This window comes from Lactuca serriola, chromosome 8 (genome assembly GCF_051521515.1).
Source record: "Lactuca serriola cultivar US96UC23 chromosome 8, Lser_US96UC23_V15, whole genome shotgun sequence".
Classification (NCBI taxonomy): domain Eukaryota; kingdom Viridiplantae; phylum Streptophyta; class Magnoliopsida; order Asterales; family Asteraceae; genus Lactuca; species Lactuca serriola.
In genome coordinates this window covers 189,066,735-189,092,375 of record NC_136415.1, presented here as the reverse complement: position 1 = coordinate 189,092,375, position 25,641 = coordinate 189,066,735, and the positions used below count along the sequence as shown (strand labels likewise).

The 25,641-nt window shown below is 36.1% G+C and overlaps 5 protein-coding genes across 5 annotated transcripts; all 5 read right to left on the bottom strand.

Annotated features, from left to right (window-relative positions):
* Positions 1-211: 211 nt before the first annotated feature.
* LOC145067723 (senescence-specific cysteine protease SAG39-like) lies at positions 212-1,358 on the bottom strand. The gene is made up of 2 exons (XM_079014794.1): positions 926-1,358; positions 212-804 (listed from the first exon to the last, which is right to left on the bottom strand). Exons 1-2 carry the CDS (start codon positions 1,356-1,358, stop codon positions 212-214), a joined length of 1,026 nt encoding a protein of 341 aa, XP_078870920.1.
* A 3,548-nt stretch (positions 1,359-4,906) lies between these two features.
* On the bottom strand, positions 4,907-6,053 carry LOC145066770 (senescence-specific cysteine protease SAG39-like). The gene is made up of 2 exons (XM_079014043.1): positions 5,621-6,053; positions 4,907-5,499 (listed from the first exon to the last, which is right to left on the bottom strand). The coding sequence occupies exons 1-2, from the start codon at positions 6,051-6,053 to the stop codon at positions 4,907-4,909; spliced, it is 1,026 nt and encodes a 341-aa protein (XP_078870169.1).
* Positions 6,054-9,599: 3,546 nt separating this feature from the next.
* LOC145066570 (senescence-specific cysteine protease SAG39-like) lies at positions 9,600-10,746 on the bottom strand. The gene is made up of 2 exons (XM_079013863.1): positions 10,314-10,746; positions 9,600-10,192 (listed from the first exon to the last, which is right to left on the bottom strand). Exons 1-2 carry the CDS (start codon positions 10,744-10,746, stop codon positions 9,600-9,602), a joined length of 1,026 nt encoding a protein of 341 aa, XP_078869989.1.
* Positions 10,747-15,990: 5,244 nt separating this feature from the next.
* Positions 15,991-17,137, bottom strand: LOC145066504 (senescence-specific cysteine protease SAG39-like). The gene is made up of 2 exons (XM_079013783.1): positions 16,705-17,137; positions 15,991-16,583 (listed from the first exon to the last, which is right to left on the bottom strand). Exons 1-2 carry the CDS (start codon positions 17,135-17,137, stop codon positions 15,991-15,993), a joined length of 1,026 nt encoding a protein of 341 aa, XP_078869909.1.
* Positions 17,138-20,682: 3,545 nt separating this feature from the next.
* Positions 20,683-21,829, bottom strand: LOC145067010 (senescence-specific cysteine protease SAG39-like). Its single transcript, XM_079014239.1, has 2 exons — positions 21,397-21,829; positions 20,683-21,275 (listed from the first exon to the last, which is right to left on the bottom strand). Exons 1-2 carry the CDS (start codon positions 21,827-21,829, stop codon positions 20,683-20,685), a joined length of 1,026 nt encoding a protein of 341 aa, XP_078870365.1.
* Between the last annotated feature and the right edge of the window lie 3,812 nt (positions 21,830-25,641).

Genomic DNA, 25,641 nt, shown 5'->3' with positions numbered 1-25,641 from the left:
TATATATATATATATATATATATATATATATATATATATATATATATATATATATATATATATATATATATATATATATATATATATATAGTTGCATGGATTCTTACAAATATTTAATTTTTGGGATACATTTTGTCATTTACATGTTTCCTTGTAATAACATAACTGTAAATACACTTAATTTACAATAATTACTCTTGATGTTACACAATTATGCAGTCGGGTAGGAAGCCATCATGGCAATGCCACAAAGGCCTTTTTGCGCATCAACATCTCTTTGCATCATTATGTACCCCTCTTGACCCCAACCTGTTCCCCAAGAGTTCTTCACCAGCCAATATTTAGTTCCGTCTGCACTCGCTCCATAACCAACCGCAGTAACACCATGGTCTAGTTCAGTACCACATTCTCCCGTAAACACCCCGCTAGAGTAGAATTGGAAGTCGGACCCACTAGCATCAATGGCCACAGAAATAGGCTGACTAGCGACAGCTTTCAAAAGTGCACTTTCACTATTAGCAGGAACATCTTCATGACCCGTAATCTCTGCAGCATGGTTAGATTCCTCGTTGCTGTTGCAGGTGCCATCGACTCCTTTGTACGGGTAGTTGCTCTCTGTAGTAAGGCCTTTATTGTTTAGGATGAAATCAAAGGCGTCGTCCATAAGACCGCCCTCACATCCCTGATCCTGACCACTGGTGTCGCAGTCCACGAGCTCTTGTTCGGAGAGAGACACCAATTTACCTGTTTTCAGTTGGGTTATTCCTTCCATAGCTGCCACAGCTGAAAACGCCCAGCAACACCCTACAAACATATATGATGCGATATCGAGTTTAATTAAATATGGTCTTGTTAACAAACATAACTTAATTACTACTTGGACTACGTCTCATGTTTGAAAATCCCGGTAGTAGTTTTTGCTTACCACATTGGCCTTGGTCTTTAACAGGTGTTACTGCTCCTTTCTTTCTCCAGTCCATTGATGATGGAACTGCTGTCACATTTTCATACCTGAAAGCAGAGGTCGATGGGGAACATTCGTGTGCCTTGAATCGGTTCCTTGTGCTCGTGAACTCTTGGTTTGTAAGGTCTGCAAACTCATTGACTGCTAGCTTGTAAGCTTTGTTCATGACACTGTTGGATGACTCTATGTACCGAACATTCTCTTGAAAAATCTTTGAACGTTGTTCTTTCTCATCAGCATCCTTGTACACGCGTCCATAACGAGCCATCCATTGTTCGTGGCTCTCATTGCTGGAAGTTTCAGGGAGCAGCCTAGATGTAGTGTGTGAAAGCAAAGTAGCAGAGAAGAAGATTAATACCAAAAAACTCAGGGCTGTCTGGTTTGTTGATGTCATAGTTCTGGTAGAGATAAGAAAAAATGGATGTGAATGATTCGGAATAATTTCTTTGCCCGGCTTTATATAGAAACGCATGGTTTCGTCATTGTTTAGGAAATATATCACCTTTCGTGGAAGATAAGATGTTCAGTTGATATATATTAATCAAAAATATGAGGAAAACACACATGTTACGTTGTTTAGATTTATGATTGATGCCACTAATTTACTTGGATTTTCCTTTTGGACTATACTCCTATTGACTAAAATTGTTGTGTGCTAATTTGTTTTCTTAACACAAGCATAGGTAGGTTATGTAAAAGCGAACATAGCTTGGCCATTATTTTGGTATGTAGTTGTGTCCTATATGAAGGAAATTCTCTAAGGGTCTGATACGTACAGGATATTTTTTTATTTCTAATTTTTTTAAAATTGTCTGGGTTTTAGATGTTCAAAACCCAGATATGCATGCCTTTATTCTATTTTTCTCCGTCTTGATTTATGGTAACTTTACCCACACATTCAATGCATTTGAAGAATACTATCCAGTAAAAGAATTTGATTGGTTGTACGCAATATCAATCTCATCACAACATACATTGCAATTGCAAGGAGCTTGTTATATATAATATATAATGATCCCTTCAACAAGACTTGCAGGATTCCCAAAACGATCAAGAAAAATAATAGTTCAGAATTTTAATTTGGCCATAATGCGTGAATGCTTCTTCACGGCCACATTTCACAAAAAATGAGTGATGGCCGATGTGATGTCTGAATTTTCCCTGAAGTCGGTTGTCACGACATGATACTCCGATACTTATTTGACAAAACCTCCTCAAAAATGACAATCAAAACGAATAGTGTGCACCAACATTGACCTTGTGCGAACTATCCCTGTCCAAGCTCATTTTCCACAATATTACTGTAGCAAACTTGTCCACATGCCCACCAAATTAAAATGGAGAAGAAAAAAGCCAGTTTACCATGTTAACAAAGGGAAATCGTGAAAATATGTTTGAAAAGGTACAAAATGTGCTAAAGGGAAATCATTGAAAATCAAAATTGAAAAAGTATATTTAAAAACTATTCATTTTGCCATTTTTATGATTTCAATCATGATAATTATTTCATCAATTATTTTCAATGTTAAATGTAACTTTTGATTGTATGTTATTAATTTATATTATTATTGTTTGTTAATTTAAAAAGTTTTTCATCGGAAAATTTTCTCAAAATGTGGATTATTCAACCCCCTTGTTTGTTTGTGGGTGAAGAACTAAAGTTCTATTGGTGGAAATATGTGTCCTCCACCATTTATAAGCTTTATTACACAATACTTTTTTTTTTTTTTTTTAATTTCCATCGGGTTTGAGATATGTGAAGAACCAAAGTCTCTAAAGCATTTCATTAGGAGTCGCCTCATGAAACGAACAAACACAATAGTTATTCTTTATATATACAAAAAAAAAAAAACCTTGGTTTTTTGACAAACGAAGGTGGCTAAGGGTGACCAATAATTAAAGTGTTATGGCCGTCACCGTTTGGTATACACTCCTGGGCTTTGAACTTCACCTTCGCCTGAAACCATGAGTGATTAGGAGTGATCGAAATGGAAATCATATTAATTTCTAAATGTATCCATCCAATGTTGTCGTATTAAAAACGTTGATAGAGAACGTGGGAACACAATTGAATGATACTAGCAATGTTGTCATTTTCATGGCAACACAAATCTTTAACGGTATATATGAGGAAATTCTAATACACGACTATCAAATCAGTTTTTTTCTAAGAGAAGTGTAACCGACATGATTTAGGTGTAATACTCGTTGTTAGTCGGGTCCCACTAGAGGTAGTAGAGGTATTATACAACTGTTGATTTCCCTTAACATCTCAAGAAATAAGGTCTCATATTTCTCGAGAATCTACATGGTAGCTGTATTCGGTTTAGGATCATTTTATTTTATAAAATATAGCTGTTAGATTATACCGTAGATCGAATGTTTGACGATCAAGTCGATTTTTATGCTCTCACAATCATAATGTGTAGTAGGAGTTTACGACATGTTTCGTCAGTATGATAAAAAAAACATTGAACCCAATATTATGTGTGTAAAATATTTCTTGTCGGGAATCATAGTTTAGGCTCCCAAGATTGAGAAAAATGATGAGGAGGTGTCGATCATGGCTGCTTGAAAAGGTTAAAAATAAAGGTTAACGGTTGTTGATGCCAAGAAGGATGTAAGGGGAAAGAGATCAAAATTAGGAGAGACGAATTGAGTATGCTACCATTAGAGGTGATCCAAAACCCTAATATGCATGGAATTATTTTGTTGAATCTAATGCCAGAGTTCCAAAAATGTGTTGCATTTTCTTTTGTGCGGTTTTTTTGTATTTCATTTTCTTATTTTCAGATGCATTTATTTCTTTTGTGATAAACTTAGAAAATATAAATAAAAATGAAGTATTATGTGGCATTTAGGGGTCCTTAGTTATAGACAAAATTTTCCAGACTATTAACAAGTTTTTAGTTTATTTACGAAACTATGCAAGGTTTGATTATCAAACTGTTTAGATGCGGTAACCTTAATGATTCCAATGACAATTACGATTTCATGGTGTACTCCCTTACATCGAAGGTTTATTTAAATTCCATTAAGAGTGTCGTTTGTTGTGGCTTTTCAGTTTTGGACTTCCAATTTAACGGTTGGTGTAGTGTGGTTTTTCTTTAGCTTTCAATCAATTGGTTTAGTTCAATCTTTATCTAGTAATCAATACAATAAAAATTTGTTCTCAAGAACAATATGATTTCTTTCATTAATAATAATTTATTAACAACTACGTTTTACAAAAGAAACTATATATAAAACGGCCATACATGGGCCAAAACGTAGGATTATAAATACACATAACATAAATACACGCAATTTCTTTTCTTTTAATTATAAATACATAAATGTTAATAGTTTTCTTAAAAATAACATGTGTGGTTTCATAGCTTCTTCCATCTAGCCAATAAATTGCATAGCTCTCAAAGCAACTTCATCGGTACTTCCAAATGCAGCTTAGCACCCTAAAAAAATGTTTCAAGTGGTTCTCAAGGAAAGTTGGTGTTTTGATTGGCATGACTTGGATTTGACTCGGGTCTCACATCTATGTGGCCTGCAGATTCTCATTCCCTTATTTGTGATGTCCTTCATTTTGGATTATTTGGAAGTTTGCACTTGAATCTGCTACCAACATATGGTAAGCTTTGTTATTTAGTCAAAAGTATTTCTTGTTCATTTTACCCTTCCATCGATCAAAAAAGAATTCACTCGTTTCAACATGTTTTGCTTGGGTGATTGTTTGTCCGAAATTAATTTGCAATACTCGGAGAAGAATATGCATATACGAAAATACATTCACGGTCACAATTTCTCTTATGAATAATATATATATAGCTGCATCGATTCTTACAAATATTTAATTTTTGGGATACATTTTGTAATTTACATGTTTCCTTGTAATAACATAACTGTAAATACACTTAATTTACAATAATTACTCTTGATGTTACACAATTATGCAGTCGGGTAGGAAGCCATCATGGCAATGCCACAAAGGCCTTCTTGCGCATCAACATCTCTTTGCATCATTATGTACCCCTCTTGACCCCAACCTGTTCCCCAAGAGTTCTTCACCAGCCAATATTTAGTTCCGTCTGCACTCGCTCCATAACCAACCGCAGTAACACCATGGTCTAGTTCAGTACCACATTCTCCCGTAAACACCCCGCTAGAGTAGAATTGGAAGTCGGACCCACTAGCATCAATGGCCACAGAAATAGGCTGACTAGCTACAGCTTTCAAAAGTGCACTTTCACTATTAGCAGGAACATCTTCATGACCCGTAATCGCTGCAGCATGGTTAGATTCCTCGTTGCTGTTGCAGGTGCCATCGACTCCTTTGTACGGGTAGTTGCTCTCTGTAGTAAGGCCTTTATTGTTTAGGATGAAATCAAAGGCGTCGTCCATAAGACCGCCCTCACATCCCTGATCCTGACCACTGGTGTCGCAGTCCACGAGCTCTTGTTCGGATAGAGACACCAATTTACCTGTTTTCAGTTGGGTTATTCCTTCCATAGCTGCCACAGCTGAAAACGCCCAGCAACACCCTACAAACATATATGATGCGATATCGAGTTTAATTAAATATGGTCTTGTTAACAAACATAACTTAATTACTACTTGGACTACGTCTCAAGTTTGAAAATCCCGGTAGTAGTTTTTGCTTACCACATTGGCCTTGGTCTTTAACAGGTGTTACTGCTCCTTTCTTTCTCCAGTCCATTGATGATGGAACTGCTGTCACATTTTCATACCTGAAAGCAGAGGTCGATGGGGAACATTCGTGTGCCTTGAATCGGTTCCTTGTGCTCGTGAACTCTTGGTTTGTAAGGTCTGCAAACTCATTGACTGCTAGCTTGTAAGCTTTGTTGATGACACTGTTGGATGACTCTATGTACCGAACATTCTCTTGAAAAATCTTTGAACGTTGTTCTTTCTCATCAGCATCCTTGTACACGCGTCCATAACGAGCCATCCATTGTTCGTGGCTCTCATTGCTGGAAGTTTCAGGGAGCAGCCTAGATGTAGTGTGTGAAAGCAAAGTAGCAGAGAAGAAGATTAATACCAAAAAACTCAGGGCTGTCTGGTTTGTTGATGTCATAGTTCTGGTAGAGATAAGAAAAAATGGATGTGAATGATTCGGAATAATTTCTTTGCCCGGCTTTATATAGAAACGCATGGTTTCGTCATTGTTTAGGAAATATATCACCTTTCGTGGAAGATAAGATGTTCAGTTGATATATATTAATCAAAAATATGAGGAAAACACACATGTTACGTTGTTTAGATTTATGATTGATGCCACTAATTTACTTGGATTTTCCTTTTGGACTATACTCCTATTGACTAAAATTGTTGTGTGCTAATTTGTTTTCTTAACACAAGCATAGGTAGGTTATGTAAAAGCGAACATAGCTTGGCCATTATTTTGGTATGTAGTTGTGTCCTATATGAAGGAAATTCTCTAAGGGTCTGATACGTACAAGATATTTTTGTTATTTCTAATTTTTTTAAAATTGTCTGGGTTTTAGATGTTCAAAACCCAGATATGCATGCCTTTATTCTATTTTTCTCCGTCTTGATTTATGGTAACTTTACCCACACATTCAATGCATTTGAAGAATACTATCCAGTAAAAGAATTTGATTGGTTGTACGCAATATCAATCTCATCACAACATACATTGCAATTGCAAAGAGCTTGTTATATATAATATATAATGATCCCTTCAACAAGACTTGCAGGATTCCCAAAACGATCAAGAAAAATAATATTTCAGAATTTTAATTTGGCCATAATGCGTGAATGCTTCTTCACGGCCACATTTCACAAAAAATGAGTGATGCCCGATGTGATGTCTGAATTTTCCCTGAAGTCGGTTGTCACGACATGATACTCCGATACTTATTTGACAAAACCTCCTCAAAAATGACAATCAAAACGAATAGTGTGCACCAACATTGACCTTGTGCGAACTATCCCTGTCCAAGCTCATTTTCCACAATATTACTGTAGCAAACTTGTCCACATGCCCACCAAATTAAAATGGAGAAGAAAAAAGCCAGTTTACCATGTTAACAAAGGGAAATCGTGAAAATATGTTTGAAAAGGTACAAAATGTGCTAAAGGGAAATCATTGAAAATCAAAATTGAAAAAGTATATTTAAAAACTATTCATTTTGCCATTTTTATGATTTCAATCATGATAATTATTTCATCAATTATTTTCAATGTTAAATGTAACTTTTGATTGTATGTTATTAATTTATATTATTATTGTTTGTTAATTTAAAAAGTTTTTCATCGGAAAATTTTCTCAAAATGTGGATTATTCAACCCCCTTGTTTGTTTGTGGGTGAAGAACTAAAGTTCTATTGGTGGAAATATCTGTCCTCCACCATTTATAAGCTTTATTACACAATACTTTTTTTTTTTTTTTTTAATTTCCATCGGGTTTGAGATATGTGAAGAACCAAAGTCTCTAAAGCATTTCATTAGGAGTCGCCTCATGAAACGAACAAACACAATAGTTATTCTTTATATATACAAAAAAAAAACCTTGGTTTTTTGACAAACGAAGGTGGCTAAGGGTGACCAATAATTAAAGTGTTATGGCCGTCACCGTTTGGTATACACTCCTGGGCTTTGTACTTCACCTTCGCCTGAAACCATGAGTGATTAGGAGTGATCGAAATGGAAATCATATTAATTTCTAAATGTATCCATCCAATGTTGTCGTATTAAAAACGTTGATAGAGAACGTGGGAACACAATTGAATGATACTAGCAATGTTGTCATTTTCATGGCAACACAAATCTTTAACGGTATATATGAGGAAATTCTAATACACGACTATCAAATCAGTTTTTTTCTAAGAGAAGTGTAACCGACATGATTTAGGTGTAATACTCGTTGTTAGTCGGGTCCCACTAGAGGTAGTAGAGGTATTATACAACTGTTGATTTCCCTTAACATCTCAAGAAATAAGGTCTCATATTTCTCGAGAATCTACATGGTAGCTGTATTCGGTTTAGGATCATTTTATTTTATAAAATATAGCTGTTAGATTATACCGTAGATCGAATGTTTGACGATCAAGTCGATTTTTATGCTCTCACAATCATAATGTGTAGTAGGAGTTTACGACATGTTTCGTCAGTATGATAAAAAAAACATTGAACCCAATATTATGTGTGTAAAATATTTCTTGTCGGGAATCATAGTTTAGGCTCCCAAGATTGAGAAAAATGATGAGGAGGTGTCGATCATGGCTGCTTGAAAAGGTTAAAAATAAAGGTTAACGGTTGTTGATGCCAAGAAGGATGTAAGGGGAAAGAGATCAAAATTAGGAGAGACGAATTGAGTATGCTACCATTAGAGGTGATCCAAAACCCTAATATGCATGGAATTATTTTGTTGAATCTAATGCCAGAGTTCCAAAAATGTGTTGCATTTTCTTTTGTGCGGTTTTTTTGTATTTCATTTTCTTATTTTCAGATGCATTTATTTCTTTTGTGATAAACTTAGAAAATATAAATAAAAATGAAGTATTATGTGGCATTTAGGGGTCCTTAGTTATAGACAAAATTTTCCAGACTATTAACAAGTTTTTAGTTTATTTACGAAACTATGCAAGGTTTGATTATCAAACTGTTTAGATGCGGTAACCTTAATGATTCCAATGACAATTACGATTTCATGGTGTACTCCCTTACATCGAAGGTTTATTTAAATTCCATTAAGAGTGTCGTTTGTTGTGGCTTTTCAGTTTTGGACTTCCAATTTAACGGTTGGTGTAGTGTGGTTTTTCTTTAGCTTTCAATCAATTGGTTTAGTTCAATCTTTATCTAGTAATCAATACAATAAAAATTTGTTCTCAAGAACAATATGATTTCTTTCATTAATAATAATTTATTAACAACTACGTTTTACAAAAGAAACTATATATAAAACGGCCATACATGGGCCAAAACGTAGGATTATAAATACACATAACATAAATACACGCAATTTCTTTTCTTTTAATTATAAATACATAAATGTTAATAGTTTTCTTAAAAATAACATGTGTGGTTTCATAGCTTCTTCCATCTAGCCAATAAATTGCATAGCTCTCAAAGCAACTTCATCGGTACTTCCAAATGCAGCTTAGCACCCTAAAAAAATGTTTCAAGTGGTTCTCAAGGAAAGTTGGTGTTTTGATTGGCATGACTTGGATTTGACTCGGGTCTCACATCTATGTGGCCTGCAGATTCTCATTCCCTTATTTGTGATGTCCTTCATTTTGGATTATTTGGAAGTTTGCACTTGAATCTGCTACCAACATATGGTAAGCTTTGTTATTTAGTCAAAAGTATTTCTTGTTCATTTTACCCTTCCATCGATCAAAAAAGAATTCACTCGTTTCAACATGTTTTGCTTGGGTGATTGTTTGTCCGAAATTAATTTGCAATACTCGGAGAAGAATATGCATATACGAAAATACATTCACGGTCACAATTTCTCTTATGAATAATATATATATAGCTGCATCGATTCTTACAAATATTTAATTTTTGGGATACATTTTGTAATTTACATGTTTCCTTGTAATAACATAACTGTAAATACACTTAATTTACAATAATTACTCTTGATGTTACACAATTATGCAGTCGGGTAGGAAGCCATCATGGCAATGCCACAAAGGCCTTCTTGCGCATCAACATCTCTTTGCATCATTATGTACCCCTCTTGACCCCAACCTGTTCCCCAAGAGTTCTTCACCAGCCAATATTTAGTTCCGTCTGCACTCGCTCCATAACCAACCGCAGTAACACCATGGTCTAGTTCAGTACCACATTCTCCCGTAAACACCCCGCTAGAGTAGAATTGGAAGTCGGACCCACTAGCATCAATGGCCACAGAAATAGGCTGACTAGCTACAGCTTTCAAAAGTGCACTTTCACTATTAGCAGGAACATCTTCATGACCCGTAATCGCTGCAGCATGGTTAGATTCCTCGTTGCTGTTGCAGGTGCCATCGACTCCTTTGTACGGGTAGTTGCTCTCTGTAGTAAGGCCTTTATTGTTTAGGATGAAATCAAAGGCGTCGTCCATAAGACCGCCCTCACATCCCTGATCCTGACCACTGGTGTCGCAGTCCACGAGCTCTTGTTCGGATAGAGACACCAATTTACCTGTTTTCAGTTGGGTTATTCCTTCCATAGCTGCCACAGCTGAAAACGCCCAGCAACACCCTACAAACATATATGATGCGATATCGAGTTTAATTAAATATGGTCTTGTTAACAAACATAACTTAATTACTACTTGGACTACGTCTCAAGTTTGAAAATCCCGGTAGTAGTTTTTGCTTACCACATTGGCCTTGGTCTTTAACAGGTGTTACTGCTCCTTTCTTTCTCCAGTCCATTGATGATGGAACTGCTGTCACATTTTCATACCTGAAAGCAGAGGTCGATGGGGAACATTCGTGTGCCTTGAATCGGTTCCTTGTGCTCGTGAACTCTTGGTTTGTAAGGTCTGCAAACTCATTGACTGCTAGCTTGTAAGCTTTGTTCATGACACTGTTGGATGACTCTATGTACCGAACATTCTCTTGAAAAATCTTTGAACGTTGTTCTTTCTCATCAGCATCCTTGTACACGCGTCCATAACGAGCCATCCATTGTTCGTGGCTCTCATTGCTGGAAGTTTCAGGGAGCAGCCTAGATGTAGTGTGTGAAAGCAAAGTAGCAGAGAAGAAGATTAATACCAAAAAACTCAGGGCTGTCTGGTTTGTTGATGTCATAGTTCTGGTAGAGATAAGAAAAAATGGATGTGAATGATTCGGAATAATTTCTTTGCCCGGCTTTATATAGAAACGCATGGTTTCGTCATTGTTTAGGAAATATATCACCTTTCGTGGAAGATAAGATGTTCAGTTGATATATATTAATCAAAAATATGAGGAAAACACACATGTTACGTTGTTTAGATTTATGATTGATGCCACTAATTTACTTGGATTTTCCTTTTGGACTATACTCCTATTGACTAAAATTGTTGTGTGCTAATTTGTTTTCTTAACACAAGCATAGGTAGGTTATGTAAAAGCGAACATAGCTTGGCCATTATTTTGGTATGTAGTTGTGTCCTATATGAAGGAAATTCTCTAAGGGTCTGATACGTACAAGATATTTTTGTTATTTCTAATTTTTTTAAAATTGTCTGGGTTTTAGATGTTCAAAACCCAGATATGCATGCCTTTATTCTATTTTTCTCCGTCTTGATTTATGGTAACTTTACCCACACATTCAATGCATTTGAAGAATACTATCCAGTAAAAGAATTTGATTGGTTGTACGCAATATCAATCTCATCACAACATACATTGCAATTGCAAAGAGCTTGTTATATATAATATATAATGATCCCTTCAACAAGACTTGCAGGATTCCCAAAACGATCAAGAAAAATAATATTTCAGAATTTTAATTTGGCCATAATGCGTGAATGCTTTTTCACGGCCACATTTCACAAAAAATGAGTGATGCCCGATGTGATGTCTGAATTTTCCCTGAAGTCGGTTGTCACGACATGATACTCCGATACTTATTTGACAAAACCTCCTCAAAAATGACAATCAAAACGAATAGTGTGCACCAACATTGACCTTGTGCGAACTATCCCTGTCCAAGCTCATTTTCCACAATATTACTGTAGCAAACTTGTCCACATGCCCACCAAATTAAAATGGAGAAGAAAAAAGCCAGTTTACCATGTTAACAAAGGGAAATCGTGAAAATATGTTTGAAAAGGTACAAAATGTGCTAAAGGGAAATCATTGAAAATCAAAATTGAAAAAGTATATTTAAAAACTATTCATTTTGCCATTTTTATGATTTCAATCATGATAATTATTTCATCAATTATTTTCAATGTTAAATGTAACTTTTGATTGTATGTTATTAATTTATATTATTATTGTTTGTTAATTTAAAAAGTTTTTCATCGGAAAATTTTCTCAAAATGTGGATTATTCAACCCCCTTGTTTGTTTGTGGGTGAAGAACTAAAGTTCTATTGGTGGAAATATCTGTCCTCCACCATTTATAAGCTTTATTACCCAATACTTTTTTTTTTTAATTTCCATCGGGTGTGAGATATGTGAAAAACCAAAGTCTCTAAAGCATTTCATTAGGAGTCGCCTCATGAAACAAACAAACACAATAGTTATTCTTTATATATACAAAAAAAAAACCTTGGTTTTTTGACAAACGAAGGTGGCTAAGGGTGACCAATAATTAAAGTGTTATGGCCGTCACCGTTTGGTATACACTCCTGGGCTTTGAACTTCACCTTCGCCTGAAACCATGAGTGATTAGGAGTGATCGAAATGGAAATCATATTAATTTCTAAATATATCCATCCAATGTTGTCGTATTAGAAACGTTGATAGAGAACGTGGGAACATAATTGAATGATACTAGCAATGTCGTCATTTTCATGGCAACACAAATCTTTAACGGTATATATGAGGAAATTCTAATACACGACCATCAAATCAGTTTTTTTCTAAGAGAAGTGTAACCGACATGATTTAGGTGTAATACTCATTGTTAGTCGGGTCCCATTAGAGGTAGTAGAGGTATTATACAACTGTTGATTTCCCTTAACATCTCAAGAAATAAGGTCTCATATTTCTCGAGAATCTACATGGTAGCCGTATACGGTTTAGGATCATTTTATTTTATAAAATATAGCTGTTAGATTATACCGTAGATCGAATGTTTGACGATCAAGTCGTTTTTTATGCTCTCACAATCATAATGTGTAGTAGGTGTCTACGACATGTTTCGTCAGTATGATAAAAAAAACATTGAACCCAATATTATGTATGTAAAATATTTCTTGTCGGGAATCATAGTTTAGGCTCCCAAGATTGAGAAAAATGATGAGGAGGTGTCGATCATGGCTGCTTGAAAAGGTTAAAAATAAAGGTTAACGGTTGTTGATGCCAAGAAGGATGTAAGGGGAAAGAGATCAAAATTAGGAGAGACGAATTGAGTATGCTACCATTAGAGGTGATCCAAAACCCTAATATGCATGGAATTATTTTGTTGAATCTAATGCCAGAGTTCCAAAAATGTGTTGCATTTTCTTTTGTGCGGTTTTTTTGTATTTCATTTTCTTATTTTCAGATGCATTTATTTCTTTTGTGATAAACTTAGAAAGTATAAATAAAAATGAAGTATTATGTGGCATTTAGGGGTCCTTAGTTATAGACAAAATTTTCCAGACTATTAACAAGTTTTTAGTTTATTTACGAAACTATGCAAGGTTTGATTATCAAGACTGTTTAGATGCGGTAACCTTAATGATTCCAATGACAATTACGATTTCATGGTGTACTCCCTTACATCGAAGGTTTATTTAAATTCCATTAAGAGTGTCGTTTGTTGTGGCTTTTCAGTTTTGGACTTCCAATTTAACGGTTGGTGTAGTGGGGTTTTTCTTTAGCTTTCGATCAATTGGTTTATTACAATCTTTATCTACTAGTCAATACAATAAAAATTTGTTCTCAAGAACAACATGATTTCTTTCATTAATAATAATATATTAACAACTACGTTGTACAAAAGAAACTATATATAAAACGGCCATACATGGGCCAAAACGTAGGATTATAAATACACATAACATAAATACACGCAATTTCTTTTCTTTTTATTATAAATACATAAATGTTAATGACTTGGATTTGACTCGGGTCTGACATCTATCTGGCCGGCAGATTCTCATTCCCTGATTTGTGATGTGCTTCATTTTGGATTATTTGGAAGTTTGCACTTGAATCTGCTACCAACTTATGGTAAACTTTGTTATTTGGTCAAAATTATTTCTTGTTCATTTGACCCTTCGTTTGATCAAAAAAGAATTCACTCGTTTCAACATGTTTTGCTTGGGTGATTGTTTGTCCGAAATTAATTTGCAATACTCGGAGAAGAATATGCATATACGAAAATACATTCACGGTCACAATTTCTCTTATGAATGTAACATCCAAAATTTCAAAACAATCAAAACTTTTCAAAATCACCCATTTTATTAACATTGTTGCAAAAAGGTTTTCAATACATTATTAAACAGAGTAATTTTCCAAGTTCATATCATGAAACACCAACGCGTGGAACGGTACGATCACGCCCTTGCCTTGCCACAGACTCTTGAGAACCTGAAACATAAAACCACAACTGTAAGCCCGAAAGCTTAGTGAGATACCCCCAAAATACCAACCACATATACGCCTTTCCAGGCCCTGACCTTCCGGTCCATGTGTCTCAGGGGACTTCCGTCCCTGCTGGGTAAACCTTCCGGTCCTACCCACGCCGACCTTCCGGTCCATCACACAACATAATCGCCTTCCGGCCCATAACATATTGCCTTCCGGCCCATAACATATCGCCTTCCGGCCCATAAGCATATAATGCATATATAGAATAACAAAGAATCATATAGCAGTTCATAGACAACAATCGATCAACAGATCACATATCATAGCATTACTCTAACAAGATACCGGTCTAGCCGGTCATTATCATAACATTACCCTATGAATCAGTCAACATACTACATGCATACATACGCCTTTCCAGGCCATGACCTTCCGGTCCACATAGTAATGCCTTCCGGCCCATAACATATATTGCCTTCCGGCCCATAACATATAACAACTGACAACTACCCGGATTTCCATCCGATAAAAGGGTTGGCATTGGTGCCATAAACCCTAGCGATATAGTGAGGATAACTCACCTCGAAACTGCCGACTGAACAGATAGCTCAAGCTGCTCCGATCACTGATACGATCTCCACCCCTGGACAGTCACCAATGCACTTAACTCAAACAATAACAACAATTACCAAAATACCCCTGGAACCATTGGTAAATCCTTGGTCAAAGACAAGGTCAAAGTCAACCCCTGACTAACCCTACTCGCCGAGTCAACCCTATGACTCGCCGAGTCCCCATACTCAGAACTTCACTCAACCCGCGATCTAACTCGCCGAGTCACCCCAAGACTCGCCGAGTTCAACGACTCTGAGTCCACTCGCCCTTAACTCACCGATTCCTTAACACACCCTTTCTACACGTCGAGTATCCCCTTTTTACTCGACGAGTTCCTCCTGGAAGAATCGCGGGGCCACCCCGACTCAACTCGCCGAGTCTGAAGAACAACTCGACGAGTCCCCGTAAATCTTCAAGCTACTCGCCGAGTCTGTTCATCGGACTCGTCGAGTCCATGCCATGCCGTCGATCAAACTGCTTCCTGAGATAAGTATTGTCCCGAAATACACAAGCATGGGACCTTCTCGACCTCTAAGGTCCTAATACAGGGTTATAGTCGTTTGGGGACTAGGGTAACACTTAATCTAATCACAAAGGGGTTCCATAAACCCTAATTCCATGACACATCAACATAGCAGAGCATAATTGGAATTCTTACCTGAATAATGTGCCCTCTGTGTCCCCAAATCCTCAGAACGTGACTCCCTTGCTGTTCCTTTAGCCAAGCCCTTCTCTTCCTTGCACCACAACCCTTCCAAGATCAACAATGGCCCTTAAACTTTGCTCCAGATGCACCCAATCGATTTAGGGTTCTTCTCAGAAGGCTAAAATGAACAATGACGGCCAATAAGTGCCCCTTATACGTCCCAAACCTGAACGGTTAGGGTTTTCGCCAAACAGCGCAGACTCGCCGAGTCCATATCTGGACTCGTCGAGTCCAGTCGCGAACCCGCGACCAGGTCTGCGATCCTACTCGGCGAGTCTAGACTCCAACTCGCCGAGTCCCCTCTTAAAACACCCCCAAAAACATAATCATTACAATACTTGGAATTCCGGGCTGTTACAATGAATAATATATATATAGCTGCATCGATTCTTACAAATATTTAATTTTTGGGATACATTTTGTAATTTACATGTTTCCTTGTAATAACATAACTGTAAATACACTTAATTTACAATAATTACTCTTGATGTTACACAATTATGCAGTCGGGTAGGAAGCCATCATGGCAATGCCACAAAGGCCTTCTTGCGCATCAACATCTCTTTGCATCATTATGTACCCCTCTTGACCCCAACCTGTTCCCCAAGAGTTCTTCACCAGCCAATATTTAGTTCCGTCTGCACTCGCTCCATAACCAACCGCAGTAACACCATGGTCTAGTTCAGTACCACATTCTCCCGTAAACACCCCGCTAGAGTAGAATTGGAAGTCGGACCCACTAGCATCAATGGCCACAGAAATAGGCTGACTAGCTACAGCTTTCAAAAGTGCACTTTCACTATTAGCAGGAACATCTTCATGACCCGTAATCGCTGCAGCATGGTTAGATTCCTCGTTGCTGTTGCAGGTGCCATCGACTCCTTTGTACGGGTAGTTGCTCTCTGTAGTAAGGCCTTTATTGTTTAGGATGAAATCAAAGGCGTCGTCCATAAGACCGCCCTCACATCCCTGATCCTGACCACTGGTGTCGCAGTCCACGAGCTCTTGTTCGGATAGAGACACCAATTTACCTGTTTTCAGTTGGGTTATTCCTTCCATAGCTGCCACAGCTGAAAACGCCCAGCAACACCCTACAAACATATATGATGCGATATCGAGTTTAATTAAATATGGTCTTGTTAACAAACATAACTTAATTACTACTTGGACTACGTCTCAAGTTTGAAAATCCCGGTAGTACTTATTGCTTACCACATTGGCCTTGGTCTTTAACAGGTGTTACTGCTCCTTTCTTTCTCCAGTCCATTGATGATGGAACTGCTGTCACATTTTCATACCTGAAAGCAGAGGTCGATGGGGAACATTCGTGTGCCTTGAATCGGTTCCTTGTGCTCGTGAACTCTTGGTTTGTAAGGTCTGCAAACTCATTGACTGCTAGTTTGTAAGCCTTGTTCATGACACTGTTGGATGACTCTATGTACCGAACATTCTCTTGAAAAATCTTTGAACGTTGTTCTTTCTCATCAGCATCCTTGTACACGCGTCCATAACGAGCCATCCATTGTTCGTGGCTCTCATAGCTGGAAGTTTCAGGGAGCAGCCTAGATGTAGTGTGTGAAAGCAAAGTAGCAGAGAAGAAGATTAATACCAAAAAACTCAGGGCTGTCTGGTTTGTTGATGTCATAGTTCTGGTAGAGATAAGAAAAAATGGATGTGAATGATTCGGAATAATTTCTTTGCCCGACTTTATATAGAAACGCATGGTTTCATCATTGTTTAGGAAATATATCACCTTTCGTGGAAGATAAGATGTTCAGTTGATATATATTAATCAAAAATATGAGGAAAACACACATGTTACGTTGTTTAGATTTATGATTGATGCCACTAATTTACTTGGATTTTCCTTTTGGACTATACTCCTATTGACTAAAATTGTTGTGTGCTAATTTGTTTTCTTAACACAAGCATAGGTAGGTTATGTAAAAGCGAACATAGCTTGGCCATTATTTTGGTATGTAGTTGTGTCCTATATGAAGGAAATTCTCTAAGGGTCTGATACGTACAAGATATTTTTGTTATTTCTAATTTTTTTTAAAATTGTCTGGGTTTTAGATGTTCGAAACCCAGATATGCATGCCTTTATTCTATTTTTCTCCGTCTTGATTTATGGTAACTTTACCCACACATTCAATGCATTTGAAGAATACTATCCAGTAAAAGAATTTGATTGGTTGTACGCAATATCAATCTCATCACAACATACATTGCAATTGCAAAGAGCTTGTTATATATAATATATAATGATCCCTTCAACAAGACTTGCAAGATTCCCAAAACGATCAAGAAAAATAATATTTCAGAATTTTAATTTGGCCATAATGCGTGAATGCTTCTTCACGGCAACATTTCACAAAAAATGAGTGATGCCCGATGTGATGTCTGAATTTTCCCTGAAGTCGGTTGTCACGACATGATACTCCGATACTTATTTGACAAAACCTCCTCAAAAATGACAATCAAAACGAATAGTGTGCACCAACATTGACCTTGTGCGAACTATCCCTGTCCAAGCTCATTTTCCACAATATTACTGTAGCAAACTTGTCCACATGCCCACCAAATTAAAATGGAGAAGAAAAAAGCCAGTTTACCATGTTAACAAAGGGAAATCGTGAAAATATGTTTGAAAAGGTACAAAATGTGCTAAAGGGAAATCATTGAAAATCAAAATTGAAAAAGTATATTTAAAAACTATTCATTTTGCCATTTTTATGATTTCAATCATGATAATAATTTCATATATTATTTTCAATGTTAAATCTAACTTTTGATTGTATGTTATTAATTTATATTATTATTGTTTGTTAATTTAAAAACTTTTTCATCGAAATTTTTTCTCAAAATGTGGATTATTCAACCCCCTTGTTTGTTTGTGGGTGAAGAACTAAAGTTCTATTGGTGGAAATATCTGTCCTCCATCATTTATAAGCTTTATTACCCAATACTTTTTTTTTTAACTTCCATCGGGTGTGAGATATGTGAAAAACCAAAGTCTCTAAAGCATTTCATTAGGAGTCGCCTCATGAAACAAACAAACACAATAGTTATTCTTTATATATACAAAAAAAACCTTGGTTTTTTGACAAACGAAGGTGGCTAAGGGTGACCAATAATTAAACTGTTATGGCCGTCACCGTTTGGTACTACACTCCTGGGCTTTGAACTTCACCTTCGCCTAAAACCATGAGTGATTAGGAGTGATCGAAATGGAAATCATATTAATTTCTAAATATATCCATCCAATGTTGTCGTATTAAAAACGTTGATAGAGAACGTGGGAACATAATTGAATGATACTAGCAATGTCGTCATTTTCATGGCAACACAAATCTTTAACGATATATATGAGGAAATTCTAATACACGACTATCAAATCAGTTTTTTTCTAAGAGAAGTGTAACCGACATGATTTAGGTGTAATACTCATTGTTAGTCGGGTCCCAGTAGAGGTAGTAGAGGTATTATACAACTGTTGATTTCCCTTAACATCTCAAGAAATAAGGTCTCATATTTCTCGAGAATCTACATGGTAGCCGTATTCGGTTTAGGATCATTTTATTTTATAAAATATAGCTGTTAGATTATACCGTAGATCGAATGTTTGACGATCAAGTCGATTTTTATGCTCTCACAATCATAATGTGTAGTAGGAGTCTACGACATGTTTCGTCAGTATGATAAAAAAAACATTGAACCCAATATTATGTATGTAAAATATTTCATGTCGGGAATCATAGTTTAGGCTCCCAAGATTGAGAAAAATGATGAGGAGGTGTCGATCATGGCTGCTTGAAAAGGTTAAAAATAAAGGTTAACGGTTGTTGATGCCAAGAAGGATGTAAGGGGAAAGAGATCAAAATTAGGAGAGACGAATTGAGTATGCTACCATTAGAGGTGATCCAAAAACCTAATATGCATGGAATTATTTTGTTGAATCTAATGCCAGAGTTCCAAAAATCTGTTGCATTTTCTTTTCTGCGTTTTTTTTTGTATTTCGTTTTCTTATTTTCAGATGCATTTATTTCTTTTGTGATAAACTTAGAAAATATAAATAAAAATGAAGTATTATGTGGCATTTAGGGGTCCTTAGTTATAGACAAAATTTTCCAGACTATTAACAAGTTTTTAGTTTATTTACGAAACTATGCAAGGTTTGATTATCAAGACTGTTTAGATGCGGTAACCTTAATGATTCCAATGACAATTACGATTTCATGGTGTACTCCCTTGCATCGAAGGTTTATTTAAATTCCATTAAGAGTGTCGTTTGTTGTGGCTTTTCAGTTTTGGACTTCCAATTTAACGGTTGGTATAGTGTGGTTTTTCTTTAGCTTTCGATCAATTGGTTTAGTTCAATCTTTATCTAGTAATCAATACAATAAAAATTTGTTCTCAAGAACAATATGATTTCTTTCATTAATAATAATATATTAACAACTACGTTTTACAAAAGAAACTATACATAAAACGGCCATACATGGGCCAAAACGTAGGATTATAAATACACATAACATAAATACACGCAATTTCTTTTCTTTTAATTATAAATACATAAATGTTAATAGTTTTCTTAAAAATAACATGTGTGGTTTCATAGCTTCTTCCATCTAGCCAATAAATTGCATAGCTCTCAAAGCAACTTCATCGGTACTTCCAAATGCAGCTTAGCACCCTAAAAAAATGGTTCAAGTGGTTCTCAAGGAAAGTTGGTGTTTTGATTGGCATGACTTGGATTTGACTCGGGTCTCACATCTATGTGGCCTGCAGATTCTCATTCCCTTATTTGTGATGTCCTTCATTTTGGATTATTTGGAAGTTTGCACTTGAATCTGCTACCAACATATGGTAAGCTTTGTTATTTAGTCAAAAGTATTTCTTGTTCATTTTACCCTTCCATCGATCAAAAAAGAATTCACTCGTTTCAACATGTTTTGCTTGGGTGATTGTTTGTCCGAAATTAATTTGCAATACTCGGAGAAGAATATGCATATACGAAAATACATTCACGGTCACAATTTCTCTTATGAATAATATATATATAGCTGCATCGATTCTTACAAATATTTAATTTTTGGGATACATTTTGTAATTTACATGTTTCCTTGTAATAACATATATAACTGTAAATACACTTAATTTACAATAATTACTCTTGATGTTACACAATTATGCAGTCGGGTAGGAAGCCATCATGGCAATGCCACAAAGGCCTTCTTGCGCATCAACATCTCTTTGCATCATTATGTACCCCTCTTGACCCCAACCTGTTCCCCAAGAGTTCTTCACCAGCCAATATTTAGTTCCGTCTGCACTCGCTCCATAACCAACCGCAGTAACACCATGGTCTAGTTCAGTACCACATTCTCCCGTAAACACCCCGCTAGAGTAGAATTGGAAGTCGGACCCACTAGCATCAATGGCCACAGAAATAGGCTGACTAGCTACAGCTTTCAAAAGTGCACTTTCACTATTAGCAGGAACATCTTCATGACCCGTAATCGCTGCAGCATGGTTAGATTCCTCGTTGCTGTTGCAGGTGCCATCGACTCCTTTGTACGGGTAGTTGCTCTCTGTAGTAAGGCCTTTATTGTTTAGGATGAAATCAAAGGCGTCGTCCATAAGACCGCCCTCACATCCCTGATCCTGACCACTGGTGTCGCAGTCCACGAGCTCTTGTTCGGATAGAGACACCAATTTACCTGTTTTCAGTTGGGTTATTCCTTCCATAGCTGCCACAGCTGAAAACGCCCAGCAACACCCTACAAACATATATGATGCGATATCGAGTTTAATTAAATATGGTCTTGTTAACAAACATAACTTAATTACTACTTGGACTACGTCTCAAGTTTGAAAATCCCGGTAGTAGTTTTTTCTTACCACATTGGCCTTGGTCTTTAACAGGTGTTACTGCTCCTTTCATTCTCCAGTCCATTGATGATGGAACTGCTGTCACATTTTCATACCTGAAAGCAGAGGTCGATGGGGAACATTCGTGTGCCTTGAATCGGTTCCTTGTGCTCGTGAACTCTTGGTTTGTAAGGTCTGCAAACTCATTGACTGCTAGTTTGTAAGCTTTGTTCATGACACTGTTGGATGACTCTATGTACCGAACATTCTCTTGAAAAATCTTTGAACGTTGTTCTTTCTCATCAGCATCCTTGTACACGCGTCCATAACGAGCCATCCATTGTTCGTGGCTCTCATAGCTGGAAGTTTCAGGGAGCAGCCTAGATGTAGTGTGTGAAAGCAAAGTAGCAGAGAAGAAGATTAATACCAAAAAACTCAGGGCTGTCTGGTTTGTTGATGTCATAGTTCTGGTAGAGATAAGAAAAAATGGATGTGAATGATTTGGAATAATTTCTTTGCCCGGCTTTATATAGAAACGCATGGTTTCGTCATTGGTTAGGAAATATATCACCTTTCGTGGAAGATAAGATGTTCAGTTGATATATATTAATCAAAAATATGAGGAAAACACACATGTTACGTTGTTTAGATTTATGATTGATGCCACTAATTTACTTGGATTTTCCTTTTGGACTATACTCCTATTGACTAAAATTGTTGTGTGCTAATTTGTTTTCTTAACACAAGCATAGGTAGGTTATGTAAAAGCGAACATAGCTTGGCCATTATTTTGGTATGTAGTTGTGTCCTATATGAAGGAAATTCTCTAAGGGTCTGATACGTACAAGATATTTTTGTTATTTCTAATTTTTTTAAAATTGTCTGGGTTTTAGATGTTCAAAACCCAGATATGCATGCCTTTATTCTATTTTTCTCCGTCTTGATTTATGGTAACTTTACCCACACATTCAATGCATTTGAAGAATACTATCCAGTAAAAGAATTTGATTGGTTGTACGCAATATCAATCTCATCACAACATACATTGCAATTGCAAAGAGCTTGTTATATATAATATATAATGATCCCTTCAACAAGACTTGCAGGATTCCCAAAACGATCAAGAAAAATAATATTTCAGAATTTTAATTTGGCCATAATGCGTGAATGCTTCTTCACGGCCACATTTCACAAAAAATGAGTGATGCCCGATGTGATGTCTGAATTTTCCCTGAAGTCGGTTGTCACGACATGATACTCCGATACTTATTTGACAAAACCTCCTCAAAAATGACAATCAAAACGAATAGTGTGCACCAACATTGACCTTGTGCGAACTATCCCTGTCCAAGCTCATTTTCCACAATATTACTGTAGCAAACTTGTCCACATGCCCACCAAATTAAAATGGAGAAGAAAAAAGCCAGTTTACCATGTTAACAAAGGAAAATCGTGAAAATATGTTTGAAAAGGTACAAAATGTGCTAAAGGGAAATCATTGAAAATCAAAATTGAAAAAGTATATTTAAAAACTATTCATTTTGCCATTTTTATGATTTCAATCATGATAATTATTTCATATATTATTTTCAATGTTAAATCTAACTTTTGATTGTATGTTATTAATTTATATTATTATTGTTTATTAACTTAAAAACTTTTTCATCGAAAATTTTTCTCAAAATGTGGATTATTCAACCCCCTTGTTTGTTTGTGGGTGAAGAACTAAAGTTCTATTGGTGGAAATATCTGTCCTCCATCATTTATAAGCTTTATTACCCAATACTTTTTTTTTAACTTCCATCGGGTGTGAGATATGTGAAAAACCAAAGTCTCTAAAGCATTTCATTAGGAGTCGCCTCATGAAACAAACAAACACAATAGTTATTCTTTATATATACAAAAAAAACCTTGGTTTTTTGACAAACGAAGGTGGCTAAGGGTGACCAATAATTAAACTGTTATGGCCGTCACCGTTTGGTACTACACTCCTGGGCTTTGAACTTCACCTTCGCCTAAAACCATGAGTGATTAGGAGTGATCGAAATGGAAATCATATTAATTTCTAAATATATCCATCCAATGTTGTCGTATTAAAAACGTTGATAGAGAACGTGGGAACATAATTGAATGATACTAGCAATGTCGTCATTTTCATGGCAACACAAATCTTTAATGGTATATATGAGGATATTCTAATACACGACTATCAAATCAGTTTTTTTCTAAGAGAAGTGTAACCGACATGATTTAGGTGTAGTACTCATTGTTAGTCGGGTCCCATTAGAGGTAGTAGAGGTATTATACAACTGTTGATTTCCCTTAACATCTCAAGAAATAAGGTCTCATATTTCTCGAGAATCTACATGGTAGCCGTATTCGGTTTAGGATCATTTTATTTTATAAAATATAGCTGTTAGATTATACCGTAGATCGAATGTTTGACGATCAAGTCGATTTTTATGCTCTCACAATCATAATGTGTAGTAGGAGTCTACGACATGTTTCGTCAGTATGATAAAAAAAACATTGAACCCAATATTATGTATGTAAAATATTTCTTGTCGGGAATCATAGTTTAGGCTCCCAAGATTGAGAAAAATGATGAGGAGGTGTCGATCATGGCTGCTTGAAAAGGTTAAAAATAAAGGTTAACGGTTGTTGATGCCAAGAAGGATGTAAGGGGAAAGAGATCAAAATTAGGAGAGACGAATTGAGTATGCTACCATTAGAGGTGATCCAAAACCCTAATATGCATGGAATTATTTTGTTGAATCTAATGCCAGAGTTCCAAAAATGTGTTGCATTTTCTTTTGTGCGGTTTTTTTGTATTTCGTTTTCTTATTTTCAGATGCATTTATTTCTTTTGTGATAAACTTAGAAAATATAAATAAAAATGAAGTATTATGTGGCATTTAGGGGTCCTTAGTTATAGACAAAATTTTCCAGACTATTAACAAGTTTTTAGTTTATTTACGAAACTATGCAAGGTTTGATTATCAAGACTGTTTAGATGCGGTAACCTTAATGATTCCAATGACAATTACGATTTCATGGTGTACTCCCTTACATCGAAGGTTTATTTAAATTCCATTAAGAGTGTCGTTTGTTGTGGCTTTTCAGTTTTGGACTTCCAATTTAACGGTTGGTGTAGTGGGGTTTTTCTTTAGCTTTCGATCAATTGGTTTATTACAATCTTTATCTACTAGTCAATACAATAAAAATTTGTTCTCAAGAACAACATGATTTCTTTCATTAATAATAATATATTAACAACTACGTTGTACAAAAGAAACTATATATAAAACGGCCATACATGGGCCAAAATGTAGGATTATAAATACACATAACATAAATACACGCAATTTCTTTTCTTTTTATTATAAATACATAAATGTTAATGACTTGGATTTGACTCGGGTCTGACATCTATCTGGCCGGCAGATTCTCATTCCCTGATTTGTGATGTGCTTCATTTTGGATTATTTGGAAGTTTGCACTTGAATCTGCTACCAACTTATGGTAAACTTTGTTATTTGGTCAAAATTATTTCTTGTTCATTTGACCCTTCGTTTGATCAAAAAAGAATTCACTCGTTTCAACATGTTTTGCTTGGGTGATTGTTTGTCCGAAATTAATTTGCAATACTCGGAGAAGAATATGCATATACGAAAATACATTCACGGTCACAATTTCTCTTATGAATGTAACATCCAAAATTTCAAAACAATCAAAACTTTTCAAAATCACCCATTTTATTAACATTGTTGCAAAAAGGTTTTCAATACATTATTAAACAGAGTAATTTTCCAAGTTCATATCATGAAACACCAACGCGTGGAACGGTACGATCACGCCCTTGCCTTGCCACAGACTCTTGAGAACCTGAAACATAAAACCACAACTGTAAGCCCGAAAGCTTAGTGAGATACCCCCAAAATACCAACCACATATACGCCTTTCCAGGCCCTGACCTTCCGGTCCATGTGTCTCAGGGGACTTCCGTCCCTGCTGGGTAAACCTTCCGGTCCTACCCACGCCGACCTTCCGGTCCATCACACAACATAATCGCCTTCCGGCCCATAACATATTGCCTTCCGGCCCATAACATATCGCCTTCCGGCCCATAAGCATATAATGCATATATAGAATAACAAACAATCATATAGCAGTTCATAGACAACAATCGATCAACAGATCACATATCATAGCATTACTCTAACAAGATACCGGTCTAGCCGGTCATTATCATAACATTACCCTATGAATCAGTCA

Bases quoted from the DNA above. Each gene is read 5' to 3' on its own strand.
- LOC145067723 (XM_079014794.1), bottom strand. From the start codon at position 1,358: ATGACATCAACAAACCAGACAGCCCTGAGTTTTTTGGTATTAATCTTC. The intron at 805-925 runs GTAAGCAAAAAC...ATATGTTTGTAG, and splicing joins TAAAGACCAAGGCCAATGTG to GGTGTTGCTGGGCGTTTTCA.
- LOC145066504 (XM_079013783.1), bottom strand. From the start codon at position 17,137: ATGACATCAACAAACCAGACAGCCCTGAGTTTTTTGGTATTAATCTTC. The intron at 16,584-16,704 runs GTAAGCAATAAG...ATATGTTTGTAG, and splicing joins TAAAGACCAAGGCCAATGTG to GGTGTTGCTGGGCGTTTTCA.
- LOC145067010 (XM_079014239.1), bottom strand. From the start codon at position 21,829: ATGACATCAACAAACCAGACAGCCCTGAGTTTTTTGGTATTAATCTTC. The intron at 21,276-21,396 runs GTAAGAAAAAAC...ATATGTTTGTAG, and splicing joins TAAAGACCAAGGCCAATGTG to GGTGTTGCTGGGCGTTTTCA.
- LOC145066770 (XM_079014043.1), bottom strand. From the start codon at position 6,053: ATGACATCAACAAACCAGACAGCCCTGAGTTTTTTGGTATTAATCTTC. The intron at 5,500-5,620 runs GTAAGCAAAAAC...ATATGTTTGTAG, and splicing joins TAAAGACCAAGGCCAATGTG to GGTGTTGCTGGGCGTTTTCA.
- LOC145066570 (XM_079013863.1), bottom strand. From the start codon at position 10,746: ATGACATCAACAAACCAGACAGCCCTGAGTTTTTTGGTATTAATCTTC. The intron at 10,193-10,313 runs GTAAGCAAAAAC...ATATGTTTGTAG, and splicing joins TAAAGACCAAGGCCAATGTG to GGTGTTGCTGGGCGTTTTCA.